Source organism: Laccaria bicolor, genomic scaffold (assembly GCF_000143565.1).
Source record: "Laccaria bicolor S238N-H82 LACBIscaffold_7 genomic scaffold, whole genome shotgun sequence".
Lineage (NCBI taxonomy): Eukaryota > Fungi > Basidiomycota > Agaricomycetes > Agaricales > Hydnangiaceae > Laccaria > Laccaria bicolor.
In genome coordinates, this window is record NW_001889878.1 from 859,296 (window position 1) to 875,189 (window position 15,894).

The window sequence follows — 15,894 nt, forward strand, 5'->3', positions numbered from 1 at the left end:
TCGCACCAGCGACTAGCGACGGCAACGTAAACCATTCGTTCCGATGATACAATCCCTCTGCCCACTGCCCCTCAAATGTCGGTCGATGTAAAAGCGGAAACATCAAGTTTGTATGGAGGAAACAACTGATGGGGGAAAGTGTTCCAAGGCGGAAGGCAGCAGGGAAGGGGTGCCTTCGTCGTTGCCTTCGAATACAAGTTCCCACTATGATAGCATTTCTCAGATATCACCATTGGTGTCCGCCAAAACTCCGGCCGCCTGTCCATTTCCTGACAGTCTCTACGAGGTCCGCTGTATTGTTCCTTCCATGGAACCCAATACTGTTATCCTCATCCGGACCGGTCTTTCGCTAGCCTTAAGCAAAATACAAGCAAAATAGGTCGTTTGCCTTCCATCGCGACGACAACTGGTTCCTCTGAGTCGGTGTCGTATGATAAAGGCGCATCGTCATCTTCTGATGAACTCATTGAAGGAGTCGTATAATACTTTCCTCTCCAAGACGAGGATGCGGCAGCAGAAAGAGTAATTTCTGAGCGTATACGCCTGACGCGTGGATTTGATTTGGATATGAGATGTGTGGTACGTTCAAGAGAGATTGATTCAGGTTGCTTCTGTACCGTGTGGGGGGGGGGGGGCGGGGGGGGATGTGAATGCGCGGGCATGGATGTTGAAAGCTCTGGGAACGATGCCATGCGTCAAATTCGACGCAGGAAATATGGGGGTTGAGGCTGGCTTTCGTTGGCAGCAAAATTGTCTGGCATCTTCCATGAGCCACGGATGACCGGTGGCCCAAGCTGCTCTGAGAAATCGGTATGAGGGTGAAGTTAGGGTATTGCGCTCTCATCGATAACTATAAATACTGACCTGGTTCAGCAAACCCTCCAGCTCCTCTCTCCTATATTCCAATCCAACACTTAACGTACCTGAATGATACGTTGAAACAACCCGTCAGTGAATATTAAGTGAGATGTACGCTTCAGGAGGATCTCTAGGGTTTGAGGCTTCCCTAAATAACGAGAATAAGATACATGAAGACGAGAAAATGGAAACGTACATAGCAGTGCCTGTTGGGCATGACGACAAGCATCACATGCCCTCTCTGGCCTGTTTCTTCCTAGTGGGGGTTGAGTAGATGAGTCCAACTGCATCTAACAGTGCCCGATATGTTCAATAGAGGTATATAGGGATGGAGGTACAAAGGGCAGGGTCTAGTTTGTAGGGGACAAGGTTTTCTGCAAGTGCGCCACGCCATCCTTTCCCACATCCACCAAAGTTGATGGCACCTTGCCGTCTAATTCTTCCTCGACCCGATGTCCAAAGCAGAAGTGAAACATGTACTCTAAATCTGCGTCTCGGGGATTTAGAGCATCAAGGGCGAGAGCGATGGCAAGGGTTTCCGTGGAATGGGTGCAAGAGTCACCGTCTTTACGATAGCTCCTATTTCGATGTGTCAGTTGATGGTGATATAGAATGATGTTGCTTACATGAGTTTTTGTTCGAAGGCCGCTGTGGTGGTACCTGTGGGAGGTGTAAGGTTGGTGATGTTTGAACTGATCCAGGTATTCCGAGCACCACCGGAGGAAGGCAGATAGCCTTTGACGAAGAGATAGGTATCAACGAGAATTCTCCGGGCGATCGGTTGAAGGGTTGTTAGCTGGGCATTGAGGTTCCTTTGCTCAGCTTTGAGTTCACCGATCTCGTTGCGTAGATCTTGGATCATCGCCATGACCTTCTGCAAAGGATTGCCTGGTACGCTCGGGCAAGCAAATGTCACTGAATCTGTCTCTCGGGCGATATCCTTTCGTTTACTTGGCGAGGGTGATATTAGGAGTAGCTCCTGGGAATCGAAAACCGATAGCTCGTCCATCGTACGCGCGAAATTGGCCAGGACCACCCGCGTTATAGTTGGGTCGCGCTGGAGGAGTTTTTGCGTGATGGTGGTGCCATGATGTGAGGCTGTTATATGGGTTGAATCGTAAAAATAGGAGTGTGAATTCGATCAAGAAAGGAGTAGATATGACGTTTGCGACTTTGAGGCTCATCTTGAACCTTTGATGCCTCAAATATCCAAGCTCAACAACGACCCCGGCGTTTGGGCCTTCAAAATACCCAGCTATACATTTTCAGAAGGGTGAAGTGTACACTTGCTTGGATCTGGGAGACTATATGAAGGAAAACGCCCTGAACGGCGGGGACGAAGCGCTGATCTGCAGGAGGAGGGACGCAGCGGTTGGATGTTCTGCTTTGGGTAGTGGAAACGCTTGACAGGGTGGACGACGCCCTGGGAGGTGTGCTAGAAGTAGCAGTCGCTGGACCTGTCGCAGCTAAAGCGATTGGGCCCAGACTCAGCGCGGGCCTCGGGGAGCACGAGGGACGTGCGTACGGGGTCAAAGTGCGTAGAGGAAAGGCGCAAGGTGAGGTATGAGCACGGAGTTAGTGAGGTGTGCTGAGGGGGGAGGAGGGATGTATCGATGACAGAGACGGGAAGCCAGGAGGAGATGGAGGGAAGGCGAGAGTCGCTTTGAGGTTGGGTTACGGGTGTGCTCTGTGGTCGGACTGTGTTATCGGGGTAGGAGCCCTCCCGAAGATGCAGTTAGACGATGGGGACGGTCTGTTTCGCGGGGGTGGTTGATCGGATTGAGGTTCGCCGTCAATTTCCGCTTCTTTGGGTCTGCAGACCCCGAACCTGTGCAGGTAGTACACAGATAGCTCCTTCCTTCAGAACTGCGACTCGCTTGATGAATCATGAGATTCCGCATGAACGGAACAGTCCAAACAAGGATTTCGAGCTTGAACTCCTTTTCTTTCTCCCCCTTCTTCGGCTTTGTCTTCTTCGTACCCCTCATCTTCATTGTCATTGTCTTCATCGTCCTGAGGCTTTGAGTAGCTGTAACCCGAGGGGCGAGCTGCTTGAGTATAGCTAAGTCTGAAGGACCCGAACATCTGTCTCGGGGGTTGCAGTGTTGCTGCGTCCTATTTTGAGCTTTGAGCTGCGATTGGGCTTGTCAATTTCTTGCGAGTAATCCAGGGGGTTGTCCACTTCGTGCGAGCTTGCGAAGGCAAGAGGAGAGTTTTCCTAGCTTGCGTTGCTGTCCACTTTCAACCATGGCCAGTTCGTTGACGTCGACCTTGTTTCAACTCCTTGAGAAAGACGTAATTTGGCCAACTTTACGCTCATGAATAAATTTGTATTGCGGATAACCCCACGGGTAACCATAAGCGTTCATATAAACCTTGAGGACAGTCTGAATGATTATCAGTCTACAAGGGAATTTCTATATAGCAGAGAGAAAGATGCCGTATGGCTCACCATTGTGTTTGTGAGATAAATGTGTGTTACAGTAGTTGCTCTGCCTCTAACCAGATCGCCTGATAGACGTCGACCTGCCCCTCCTCATAATCCGTTGTTCCATCACTATATGCAGTATCAAAATTCCTGAGAACTGGGAGGAGCATGATCAGATAGGATGCAACGTCGCAGGCATTTGAGACAGGGGAATTCCGGAGATTGACGCTAGTAAGGTGAAAGCCAATGGGATACTCTCCGTCAGGCTGGGTAGCGAATATGGGGATTTGACGTGCATCAACGCAAATATCCAACTTTTGCAGATGTGGACAAAACTGAATGACGTGCTGCATTCCGATGAATGTGCAATTCGGCTGGTTGTTTAGAACGTAGTGTTCGGAGAAAACGAGTGATCGCAATTGAGGTAGCGACTTGGCAAGTTCCAGAAGGTCGTTGTCACACAGATCAACAGAAGATGGGTCTACAGACAAGTCGCGCAATTGCTCGAATGAATGCAAGTGTTTGAGCGCACGAGCATTTATGTTGAAAGATCCGTAGTCCTTCCATAGGTCATTGCACACATGCAAACTTTCCAGGCTTGACGCCATGTTGCACACATGGAGAGCTAAAGAAAGCTTCCCAACATCCCAACTCGTATCGTGTGAGGTTCGGTTGAGCTCCAATGACCGGCATGTTCTTGACTGTATCTGCATGAGCATCATTTGACAGGCATTGTCGGAATCCGAGCGAATGGCTAGGGAAGTGATGGTCTGGAAACTATTCCCAACCATAGAAGCGGTACAACCCTCCATCTCCCGTTCTGTGACTGAAAACTTGAGATCTTCGAGTGCAGGGAATGTAGCAATGAGGGATATGGCATGGGATGTGAGGAACATGCGACCAGTGTCCAGTGTCTTAGCACCGCGGAGGATCAACAAAAGTTCCAACGACTCAGCCACTGACCACGATAAAGTGGAGTCAAATCTTCTGAGCATAAAACTTGAAAGATCCGTCGGTGCAGCCTTCTTTAGCACGGCCGTTAAATTCGCCCACGAAAACGAATCCCTCGGGTCAATTTTTATTGTCCTAATATGCGGGCCGATTACGAGGCGAGGAAAAATGGCGAGATCCTTGAAGTCGTCGCTGTGTAGTATGACAGCTGACAGATTACACAAAAGAGGACCTCGAGATGGTTTTCGTGACCAGATCATTGGTAGGACTTGCGCTTCAAAATGACTAGAAATCGGATACCAGAGTGAAAGAGATCTAATTCTGTGGCAGTAAACGTAGATTCTCCCAAAATCAGACGCCGTAAGATTCCTGGTAATTTTCTGGAGTACGATAAATCTTATTGTTCTTGAGTTTCTAGAATGTTGCTTACAAATTTATTGTCTTGGATGGCCCAGGAGTCCTTTGGAAGACATTTCAATAAAGGAATGAGGGTACATTGATCGCGCCAAAGGATGTCCAAGGCTGGGTCTCGAAAAGTGGTACACGTCCTCGCGAGCCGTGCCAGTGATGTCCTCGTAAGACATTGAAAGATGATAGAGAGTACTTCTTGAATCTGTAGGCAGCGATGCATGAATATTCAAACTTCAATGGACGTTGAACGTTGAAGCTTCGAGGTTCAAGAACGTCCAAATGCCTGCCGACAATTTGAAAGTCGGCAGTGTGACAGTGTGACAGATGCAGTCACCAATCGATCCCCGTCGAATTCGGTGCATACATTACAACGACCTCCCTCTATCGAGGATTCGGCCCAGTGTGTTACAAGCAATAAATCAGCTACCTACATATCTGTATGTGTTACAATCAATCCGATTGATTTTAATCTTTCGCGTGTCCTTCAATAATCAAGAAATAAGAACCCAAACACCTACACCACCACGAAAGCTATTGCTTCCCACTCTCACTTCCACTCCCACTCAAACCGCCAGTCCGATGATTCAAGCCCAACAACGACCCCGGCGTCTGGGCCTTCAAAACACCCAGCTTCACACTTTCAGAAGGGTGAAGCGTGAACTTGCTCGGATCCGGGAGACCATACGTCGATGAGGAGGATAAAGCCCTGAACGGCGGGGACGATGCGCTGATCTGCAGAAGGAGGGATGCAGCAGATTCGTCTTCGGGTGTTCTGCTCTGGATGGACGACGCCCTGGGACGCGTGCTGGAAGTAGCAGTAGCTGAAGGCGCAGCTAAAGCGATCGGGCCCAGACTCAGCGCGGGGGGCACGAGGGACGTGCGTACGGGATCAAAATGCGTAGAGGAGGGGGGCGAGGGGAGGTATGAGCGCGGAGTGGGTGGGGTGCGCTGGGGAGGAGGGAGGAGGGATGGGTCGATGACGGACATGGGAAGCCAGGAGGAAATGGAGGGGAGGCGAGCGTCGCTTTGGGGTTGGGTTAGGGGAGTGCGCTGAGTGTTATTGGGGTAGGAGGATCCCCCGGAAGACGAAGACCCGGTTAAACGACGGGGACGGTTTTTCTCGCGTGGTGATTGGTCTGATTGGGTTTTACCGTCGACTTCGTCGAGGTGGGAGCGTTTCCGCTTCTTTGGGTCTCCGGACCCCGAGCCTGTGCAAGAAGGACACGGCTGAGGAGAGGTAGCTCCTTCCTCCAGAACAGCGACCTTCTTGATGAGGTCCTGCATGAAGGAAACGGTCCTAACAAGGATTTCGAGTTTGAACTCCTTTTCTTTCTCCTCCTTCTTCCCGGTCTTCTTCGACATTGGCTTCTTGGTACCGTGTTGATACTCCTCATCTTCATTGTCTTCGTCTTCGTCGTCCTCGTCCGTAGGAGGCTTCGTGTAGCCGTAATCTGCCGGTACGAGCTGCTTGAGCGTAGCTAAAGCCTCGTTTATCTTGGTGCGCCTTGCTTTCTCGATAATGGAATGGTTAAGCCGTCTCTGGGCTTCTCGTGCAGTACGAGATAGGGGTCCAGGTTTGCGACCCCGCTTCGACGGCGCAGGGGCCTGCTGAGCTGGCACAGCATGCTCGTCGGAAAGAACTGGGTTTGTGGTTGGTTTCATTGAGTGAGGTAAGTTCTTGGGAAGGATTGGTCGGGGAAGCGACATATCAGGGTGTTCCTGAGCGAGGTCCAAGGGGGATTCAGGGACCGGGAGACGTTTAGCACGGCGAGGAGGGTTACAAGAAGCAGCGTATAGGTGTTTTCGGTTGTCGGGCATGGGTGGGGCACAAATGTGCGGGTGGTGACTTCAAGTCGCTATAACAAGGCAATGATGGGTGGCATCGTGGCAGACCAGTTGCAAACTGCGGCACTCCATAATCACTGACTGTATTTAGGTGCTCGTGTGCCAGAGAAACGTGCATATCAGAATTTGGCACACGACTTGAATCTTGCGAGCTGATTGGACAAAGGCCTGCACACGTTCGCCCCCCTATGCGGTGAATGTTCTTCCTGGCAATCAATACGGCGAAATCATCAGATTCCACCGATGCTCTCCCGCCTTATTCGTTAACCTTATCGTTGACCCGGTGCACTGCGCAGCACGTTCTTCTTCCTCTCGGTGTTCTTCAGTTGATACATGAGGAGGAGGAAGTTCGGAGAAAGACACAACAAGGTAAAATTTGTAACAGCCCCGGCCCGGTGTTCTACGGGTTTACAACTTGAAACTAGTACCACACCCCAGTCTATTTCAATTCAACAGGACAGAACTTATCCAGGTTTTCGATGATATGGCCACTCTGAAAAGCAATCCATGTTACGCCCCAACAAGAATCGAGCTCAAACCCACCTTCAGACTGTAACTGCAGTATGTCTGCTGGTTTTCATCACCTTTCAACGCGTAGCTTATAAGAAATCCAGCTCAGCTCGTCTTGTCGTAGCTGAAATAGAAAGGACACACCCGCAATTCAAAATCAACCCATCACTTGGAGTCTCTGTAATAAATTCCGCGTACAGGGCGTACTCGCCGAGTGTTTTGCTAGTAATCGATTCCGAGCAGGTGTGGGCTCGCTTGTCCAGCACGCCATCGTGTAACGGCGTGGATGAGGCCTTCATGGACAAGGCCAAGTAAAGCACAAGAGAAAGAATTTTTGGGACCATGGCTAAGGGTATGAAGGAGGCTTGTCCTTCGACTTGGCCTGCACACGTTTATATACAACCCACAGTTCTCAAGAATCATTCGAGGCGTCTTCGGTTCTCGTCTAGCATTTCTCGAAGCACGAACAGGTGTCCAGTCGAAATGGATATCCGGCTGGCAAACATGGCCATTATGGAAGTAGTTCATTTTAGAGCGTCAAAATACGACTATCAGAACCTAGCTTTCAAACTATGTGCGTAAGACCCCTTACTGTTCTCGCTGTTTACCACGTAACTTATCCTTATTGAATCCAACTCAGCCATAAGATCAAAACGGATTCACCGGTCATATTACTCAAAGTGACTCTGGGCTCACAATTATGACAAGGCCCTTGCCAGTTTCGGCTGGCCTGGATGAGGTTCGTGTTCTGAATATCGGAGCACTCATTCGTCTCGCAACGCCCCTCCAGCTTACTTTGTTCAAGGTCCGCAGAGGTGCACTTTCAATCCCATCGAAGGTTTAGGACGAGGCTCCCGCTTGATGTGCGGTCGAAACCCTACTTTAACGCCGCGTCTCTGGCGTGGTGAACATCCGCATCGGTTTTCTGGAGCTCGGAGGCGTCGATTAGCTGGTGCTCTTCAATTGAAGCGTGAGGAGGAGAAGGCCGACACGTTAAGGTATCGCTTGGTCACAAACCCGGTCGCTCTTCTATTTACAATTCGAAACTACTGGAATACTCCAGTCTATAGCTACGGCTATAGCTACTTCAATTTTTTAGGACAGATCCCGTCCAGATTTGTGTACACATGGCCATTCTGAAAAGCAATCTATGTCACACGCGAACGGAGAATCAGAGGCGAGCTCAAACTCACCTCCAGACTGTAGCTGCAGTATGTCTGTTGGTTGGGATCGCTTTTCAACACGTAGCTGATAAAGAAACCAGCTCAACTCAGCTCGTCTTGTCGTAGCCGAAATAGAAAGGACGCACAAGCAATTCAAAATTTTATAATCCTCCTCCTCACTAGTCGATAGCTGATCTGGGTCCAGGACGAACTCGCCGAGTTTTGGGTCGGTGATTGTTTCTGGGCAGGTGTAGGCTCGCTTGCTCAGCACGCCATCGTGTAAGGGCGTGGATAAAGCCTTCATGGACAAGGCCAAGAAAAGCACAAGGGAAAGGATTCTTGGGGCCATGGCTAAGGGTGTGAGGGGACTTGTCCTTCGACTTGGCTCGCACACTTTATATACCACAGTCTCAAGAAACATTCCAGGCGTCAAGCTTTCAAGTTCGGCTCCAGATCAGAATGTAACCTGACGCCTTCTTAAAAACCAAAAAAGTAAGTCCCTTTAGTATTTTCGCTGCCATGTTTACCACACAACTTATCCTTATTCAGTCCAACTTAGCCTTAAGATCAAAACGGACACACTTCCTTGAGGGAAGGCTTAGCTGGCGGCTGGCGCACCGTGTAACGAGACTAAGAAAAGCAGAAAAAGAAGGATTTTTGGGATCAATATTTCCATGGTTTCAAGTCTTTCGGCTAGAGAAGCTGCGCGTATTCCATGTACTTATCGTAAGTTGGGTTCCGTTTCTCAAAAGCTGAAGAAAATACCCGAGTTGTCTTGGAACCATTTCATATGGCAACAGGGAGTGGTCAGCTTCGTTTTCGCGGCAAACACCGTTGTTTGCCCACCTGCCGAGTTGCATGCCGGACATAACTATTACCAAATACCATTTTCCCACAATAATTACCTTACTTGAGCTTGTAAAATATTGAGCACTAACAGTTCTGAGAGTGTGTCGGAGATGGTAAGTACACAATCTCCTGTCTATTTGCTTTTTAAATTTGTTTGTTATCTTTATGTTATGATACTTCTGCTATGTAAATTGTTCTCTACCAACACTGTCCAGCTTTCAGCCAGTCACATTATGCTGTTCAAAAAATTAGTCAAAATTCGAAATTCTTTTTCAGCCACTGTGCAAAGTTGAAGAATGGTGAAACAAACTTCAGCAGTTAAGATTAAAGAAAGTAATTTGATTCTCTTCACCACAAATCTGCAGCACTCCTCATGCTGAATAAAACAGTAAAAAAAGCTAATTTTCAACTAAAATGCCTTTAGTATCATTGAAATTCTGTGGGGTAAGTTATTGTAAGTCCTGTGATAATTACAAGTACTCAGAAGGGAATAAATCTTCTAGTACATTTTCAAATCACTGCTTTTCCCAGGTGTTATACTTTGAATGAGGTATTTTTTATTTACTCTGTGAATATGGAGGGTAAAGACATGACTGTAATGGAGAATTAGCATTAGCAAGAAAGGACAGTAGCTCATCAATTAATTCCTGGAATACAAGAAAATATGTAGAGTGAACATCCTAGTCAGAGATTGAAATATACATACCCATAGTCCTTAAATTTGAGTTGCAGTAGTCAAAAGATTTTCTCAGCTACCTTGCCACCAATTTGAAAATTTTCAAAGTCTGCAGATAGAACCATGAGATGAAAAAAATTCCAATGCATTTTTTACTAATCCTTTGACCTGGATTGAACCTCTTAGAGTTGAACATCAATAAAAACAATTCAGAAGGTTAAGTACCATGATACAGAGCTGACAAACAAATTTCCAAACCAAATAAGCAGGAAATGGTGTACCCATCATCACTGATGCACTCTCAGAACTGTTGTTTTCAGTGGATGCTTCACATTTACGAGCCACAAGTAAGGTAATTATCGTGGGAAAACAGTATTTTGTAATAATTATGCGCGGCAGCAACTCGGCAAGTGGACAAATAACGGTGTTTGCCGAAAAAACGAAGCTGACCACTCCCTGTTGCCATAATTTCAGCCGTCTCCGGTTCTCTTCTATGTCGGCTCAGGCTACATAGTATCAAATTGAAGTTCTGTCAGACACCTATTATTGTTCGCCTCCGAAGAAAGGTCGGGATACCGGAATAACGTATAAATATTCGCGTAAACACTATCGACACCGCTCAGGGTGTGTGGCTAGTCACCAATTTTTTCCAGACAAATCTGGCTAGTTGTAACGCAGCAGACTCATCATGCTCACGATTCAGGAAGGAGCAAGTTGTGCAAAACTTTTAATACATGGCGACGGCACAATTTCTTCCAACACAGGAGATCCTTGACATATCTAAAACGACGCTCGACGATTTTTTTCAATATCTGATATACCGTAGTCGTCAGATTAAAAAAATCACACAGAGAAAAACGCACCTTTCTCCGTCTTCAGTTTTCCTACATCCGAGCTCTCCTTGCCTACTGTTGAAGCAACCCGTTCAGCATTGGCCACGAGAAGCCAGCCTTCAACGTCAAATTGGCTCGTATTTTGCGCGTGCTCTACATTGCTCTCTGGCGAGTCCGGCAGCTTGTTCCTAACAGCAGACTCTTTGCCAGAAGACCCTTTTACTAGTAGGTCGACACTCTCAACCTCCGAGCGCTGGTCTTCCTTAATTTCCAACATAACCGCCAGCTGCGTCGCTTCGCGGTACAACCTTTTCCGAAGTCGGATTCCTTCCTGTCGAATTGCGTCCCTGGCCGACGCGACCTGGCATCGTCTTCGGAACAGAAAATGCCTGATGTAAGGTGTCAAAATCTCGATAGCGATCGCGGCAATACCTAGAGCGGTAAAGAAGAAGAGGCTAGCTCCAGGAAACGCATAAAGGGCGGAGACTTTCAGAAAGGTAATTCGTCAGTACCGAAAAAAATGTGTAAGGAAGATCAAGCTGACGCAGGGATACGTCCACCATTGCTAAACCGTATGCAGGCAAATGAAGGCTTTTCCATGCGGAGGAAATAGATAAAGAAACGATTCTGTTGGGATTTGAATTGACCAGGTACAGGGGATGCGGAGGAAGACTTACGCGATGGAAATAATTGGGAAGAGGGCATAAAAAAATGAAAGGGCAGTAACTGTCTATGATAAGCAGAAGAATTGATTATGTAGGAGGAACAATTTATTTCAGGAAGGTCTAACAAGAAAAGCATTCGGATCGATGCAGGCCACTAAAATTTGGATTGTAGGCCGTATATACAACCGATTTCTGCGCGCACCATATACTTAAGCAAGCGGCGAAGAGATTGGCTCAAACTGACGCACACTTCAAAACACTCGTTACAAACGGCTGCTTTGAGGCTTCCTTGTCGCTTCTGAAGCTCAATGACGATCATCACCAAATTTTGATGAAGTAAGTGGGAATTTAAAGAGCAGAAAGGATCCATCGTCAAGCTATACATATAAGGCGCCAAATTCTCCGCAGCGACGGGGACACGTCTCATTAACGTGGTCGCGCGCCAACAGTTCACAAGGCTTGTTGTTTCGTGTTTGATCCAGGGGCATTTGTGGGGAAAAGGGGTTCTATAAAAAGCACGCACAAGAAAACAACGACTGTGGCTGTAGTAATATTACAAGGACAAACCGGAGATTTGACAAAAATTAACCCGACCCCTGAGCTCCATAATCATCGTAAAGCTCCCTCTCATGTTTGATGTCGGAAGGCCGGGAAATGACACCCATCTCTTGCACGACTATCACTGAGCTGCTGGGCGAGTCTGACCGTTCCAATAGAGGACCGGTTTCTCGCTTGCTACTGGGAGGCTTGGTGGGGGGACGAGGGGTGGAGACGTAGATCAGCCGTTGTTTGGTCTCGCTCACCCATGCTGAGATGCCGAGTACACCGTCCCGGTGAACGAGGATGACGATACGGAGGAAGAGGAAGGAGCTGATAAGTGCAAAGGTGAGGAATGCAGAGGCAAAGGCCGTTGCGATGAGGGTAGATACGAGGCAGGTCACTGCTTGGAGTTTAGGCCGCGTCTTCGAGGAGCAAGAGGGAGTGGGAGGCTTACAGAGCGTGAGTACGACGGCGGCAGCCGCAAGAAATGCAAAAACCAGAGCAGTGACGGTGGACGCAAAGATGATGAATAAGGATATCCCTCTGTTTCAGCTCGAGCGATCAACACCCATTTCGCGGTAGAGGTGGTCAACTTACAAAAAGGTAACTGCGGGTAAAAAGCTAAGCGTAGAGAAGATTGCAACGAATATCTAAGAAGAACTCAGTTCCGGTGGTCAATCATTCATAAACGCAATACACGTACTGCGGATATCGGACGGTCGTCAAAGAACGCTTGGGATGTGTTCATAACGGGGCGAGCATATTGATGTTCGAATCTATCACCGCCGTTCAATTCAGCTGTAACAACATCATTGGTTCCCAATTTTACAGCACGCACCTGTCTGTGTAGGTCCTCACTATCGCGGCGCTTTTATTGAAGTAAGACGACAGATCTTCAGAGACCGGCTCTCTTGGCGTCGGAGAAACAGACTCTGCACCTCCCATGCCTGCTAGCAATTGTGGGGTGAAAGTGAAGAGGAGAAGACGACGTCACCGCGTCACTAGCCATCCCACAGTGTCACAGCTGTCACACGGGCAAAATTATTCGACACATTCAATTTGCAGTAGCCGCGTTTCCTACGTTGCATAAAACGAACGAAAAACCAGGTTTTTGGAGGGCTGAACTAGCAGCAACTTGTTTCGATCAAGTGACCTCGGGGTAATCATATACTGTCATCTCATCTGCCGATATAGGCCCCGCGCGCTTCCAAGTGCGCCATGCTGCTTCTAGTTCTATATCGCCATTACTGACTTCAGGAGTGGAATGTGAAGAAGACAAAAAGTAGTTGATGTAAACGGGAGGGCGGATTGAGCCCGTCCTGAGTCCTGACCTTGTTCCCATTGCTCTTGTCAATCGTTTAGGCGATGTGCAAGTGGCCACCACAAATGCACGGCTCTCGCGGAGGATGAAAAGGCGGCGTCATAGTCTTGTGTTTCTTCACGATTCGTGGTAAGTACATGACATTGCAATGCAACGCATGAAGGTCGCGAGAGGCGCCGTTAGCGCGGACCTGCCGCCGGCTATACAGAAGGCTGACAAGAGTAGTACCATGGTAAATTTAACAGCTTTTGTATGAGTAGTGAAGGAAAGCGCAATGAGGCGGAGATGCCGTTGTCGGCGTTGCAACCCGCGGCAGAAACTTTGTTTTTATCTGTTTCCCACGTTCCCCTCACTGACGACCACCACAAAAGGTAGGTATAGCTTGACGATGCTCTTGTGGCCAAATGGGAAAACCGCCCAGCACAGCACGAATAAAAGGCGGGCTGGGGAAATGAGCATTCACTCAAACGTCCGACGTTCAACGCTCAACTCAACGTTTAACACTCTCAAAATTACATACCTCAACCCTCTTCAAATAACTTTCATCTGAAAATCACGCTCGTTCTCATCTATATCTTGTCTCGTCTCCAATATCCTTTTTTTTTTCAGCTTTCAAGTCTCTCCGGTAGGTAAGTCACCTCTGACGCACCATCGTCCACATGCCACACCCATCACACGCAAAGGGCCGTCGCTTGAGTCTCAGCGCCAAAGCTGCTCCACAGGGTAGCTTCACCCATTTCTTCACTTCAGAGCAACTCGAAAGTGGCAGTTTTTGTATTCCTTCTGCTTATGAAAGCGGCTATGGAAATACGTCTCCCACTCAGCCCAGTAGCTACGGTAACTACGCTCTTGGTAACAGCTACGGTCCTCCTCCTGCCTCGCCCTCGTACATCTCCGCTTCGAACAGGAGCTTCTCCCCCATGATGCAAAACAGTAATTTCTACGCTCCTCCTCCTGTTTCGCCTTCATACATCGGCGCGCTCAATGCAAACTTCTCTTCGATGCAAATGTCTGACCCCCGAACGTTGTCGTCGACTCGCGGACATTGTAGGACCTATCCGGAGGCCAGGAAATCAAGGGCGATCCATAAATTGACGAAAGAGTTATGTGGAATGATTTTCTTGCACTGTCTTCCAAATGAAGGCTACACCAGGCCCAGCCGTCTTGCAGCTCCCTTGTCTATCAGTCAGGTGTGCCGCCGCTGGAGGTCTATTGCTCTGGAATCTCCGAAATTATGGTGTTCCATCCATATCATGCGAAATCTCAGAGCACGCCACTTTCCTAGCCCTGCCTTACTCAGCGCGTGGCTCACGCGTGCGGGAAAACAGCGTCTGGAGATCTGCTTTGCACCTGAAGACCCTGATGACCGCTCGCATCGTACCCACGCAGCGGAAGTAAAGCAGATCCTGGATACACTGGTCTACTTCATTGATAGATGGAGCGACGTCAAGCTTTATACACGCTACGTCAATATGAGCAGTCTCAAACACATTCCAAGCACTGGTGCACCCAGGCTGGAGTCTTTGGAACTGGTCGGTCCTTCCGACTTCAAAGAGTTTAGCACCAGAGTGTCCAATATTTGGGCAGCGTCTCCTCGATTTAAGGAATTTAAAATGGAACACTGGGGTGCTCCCAGTACTTCACCCGGATTTCTTTCCATATTTAACCTTCCTTTCCAACAGTTAACCAGTATCTCCCTCTCCAGCACTGTGTCGGTCATCGAATGCATCCGGATGTTACAATTCTCCCAAAAACTAGTCAACTGCGTGTTTGAGAACATTTCGGTGGGTTCCTTGCCGCATCCCTCGAACGCCAAGGTGGCCACGCTCCACAATCTGCGTTCTCTCGAGCTCACCGTCGACCTTCTCGAATTTGATAACCACAGCCAGCATATGATTCTTGCGCCAATTCTTAACACCATCAAGGCCCCGCGTCTTCAGAGCCTTCTTTTGGGATCCGAAGAACGATGGTCACAGCAGGCGTTCGACGCGTTCATGGGATGGTCTCAGTGTCCTCTTGAGAGCCTGACCTTAGACGTGGTTTCCTTAACTGACAAAGATCTAGAAAAATGTTTCCATCGGGTTAGCAATACTTTGACGCATCTCAAGATTCACACCGGATCAGACCACCCATCGCCTCTTCGTCCCGCCCTCCTCCAGAAGCTTTCATTTGACCCGCGAGGGTTTTACTGCCCTTTCCTCAAGACTATCAGCGTCAATCGTCAGACCATTCTGGGCTCTGACGGAGCGTTTGGAAGCATGATCAAATCTCGCTGGTATAATCCGGGTCGGCGGCTTAGGAAAGTTGTCCTCGAAATTGACACGAAGAGAGAACACTACCATGACGTCCGACGCTTGGAAAATATGCAACGCGAAGGATTGAAGCTTGATATATCTGAGAGGGGTAATGTGCTGTAAGTTGATTTTGTTCCCATTCTCGCCAATTATCTCACTCTTGGGCTTCTTTTAGATCCAGATGCTTTTATTAGTGTCCGACCGCTGAAAAAGAAAAACGAAAAAGAAAAAAATACATATCGGATATCCGAACATCTCGCACTTGGCACCTCGCATGGACTTGTTTATCCCCATGGACTATCGCATTTAGGCACACACATACGGACCTGAAAATTCAACAATTCCTGTACTAACTACCACATCCATCGCATACATACTTAGCATCAGTAGCTTTCCATCGCAATCTATCCTCCTAAGTTTCTATACCGCACTTGTATTCCCACTGTATTCTCACAAGGTTATTACGTCGACAGTTTACCTGACAGGGGTCAGAGAAAGCCAAGAGAAAACCCGTTCATGAGCAATTCAAGAGCAATTTAACTAAGTTTAG

The 15,894-nt window shown here is 48.3% G+C and overlaps 6 protein-coding genes across 6 annotated transcripts; 2 read left to right on the plus strand and 4 right to left on the minus strand.

Annotated features, from left to right (window-relative positions):
* Positions 1-988: 988 nt before the first annotated feature.
* On the minus strand, positions 989-4,497 carry LACBIDRAFT_325353 (uncharacterized protein; the record flags this gene model as incomplete). Its single annotated transcript, XM_001879006.1, has 10 exons — positions 989-1,006; positions 1,055-1,114; positions 1,263-1,437; positions 1,485-1,754; positions 1,810-2,113; positions 2,143-2,293; positions 2,384-2,556; positions 2,687-2,926; positions 3,173-3,261; positions 3,341-4,497. The coding sequence occupies 10 exons, from the start codon at positions 4,495-4,497 to the stop codon at positions 989-991; spliced, it is 2,637 nt and encodes an 878-aa protein (XP_001879041.1).
* Positions 4,498-5,179: 682 nt separating this feature from the next.
* On the minus strand, positions 5,180-6,466 carry LACBIDRAFT_293616 (uncharacterized protein; the record flags this gene model as incomplete). Its single annotated transcript, XM_001879007.1, has 1 exon — positions 5,180-6,466. The coding sequence occupies one exon, from the start codon at positions 6,464-6,466 to the stop codon at positions 5,180-5,182; it is 1,287 nt and encodes a 428-aa protein (XP_001879042.1).
* A 2,002-nt stretch (positions 6,467-8,468) lies between these two features.
* Positions 8,469-8,636, plus strand: LACBIDRAFT_317203 (uncharacterized protein; the record flags this gene model as incomplete). The annotated part of the gene is made up of 1 exon (XM_001878786.1): positions 8,469-8,636. One exon carries the CDS (start codon positions 8,469-8,471, stop codon positions 8,634-8,636), a length of 168 nt encoding a protein of 55 aa, XP_001878821.1.
* Positions 8,637-10,471: 1,835 nt separating this feature from the next.
* Positions 10,472-11,087, minus strand: LACBIDRAFT_317204 (uncharacterized protein; the record flags this gene model as incomplete). Its single annotated transcript, XM_001879008.1, has 3 exons — positions 10,472-10,503; positions 10,555-11,010; positions 11,069-11,087. The coding sequence occupies 3 exons, from the start codon at positions 11,085-11,087 to the stop codon at positions 10,472-10,474; spliced, it is 507 nt and encodes a 168-aa protein (XP_001879043.1).
* A 592-nt stretch (positions 11,088-11,679) lies between these two features.
* Positions 11,680-12,674, minus strand: LACBIDRAFT_293617 (uncharacterized protein; the record flags this gene model as incomplete). The annotated part of the gene is made up of 5 exons (XM_001879009.1): positions 11,680-12,129; positions 12,184-12,272; positions 12,327-12,379; positions 12,433-12,505; positions 12,568-12,674. 5 exons carry the CDS (start codon positions 12,672-12,674, stop codon positions 11,774-11,776), a joined length of 678 nt encoding a protein of 225 aa, XP_001879044.1. The 3' UTR covers positions 11,680-11,773.
* A 1,035-nt stretch (positions 12,675-13,709) lies between these two features.
* LACBIDRAFT_317206 (uncharacterized protein) lies at positions 13,710-15,538 on the plus strand (the record flags this gene model as incomplete). The annotated part of the gene is made up of 2 exons (XM_001878787.1): positions 13,710-15,463; positions 15,520-15,538. The coding sequence occupies 2 exons, from the start codon at positions 13,710-13,712 to the stop codon at positions 15,536-15,538; spliced, it is 1,773 nt and encodes a 590-aa protein (XP_001878822.1).
* Positions 15,539-15,894: the final 356 nt, after the last annotated feature.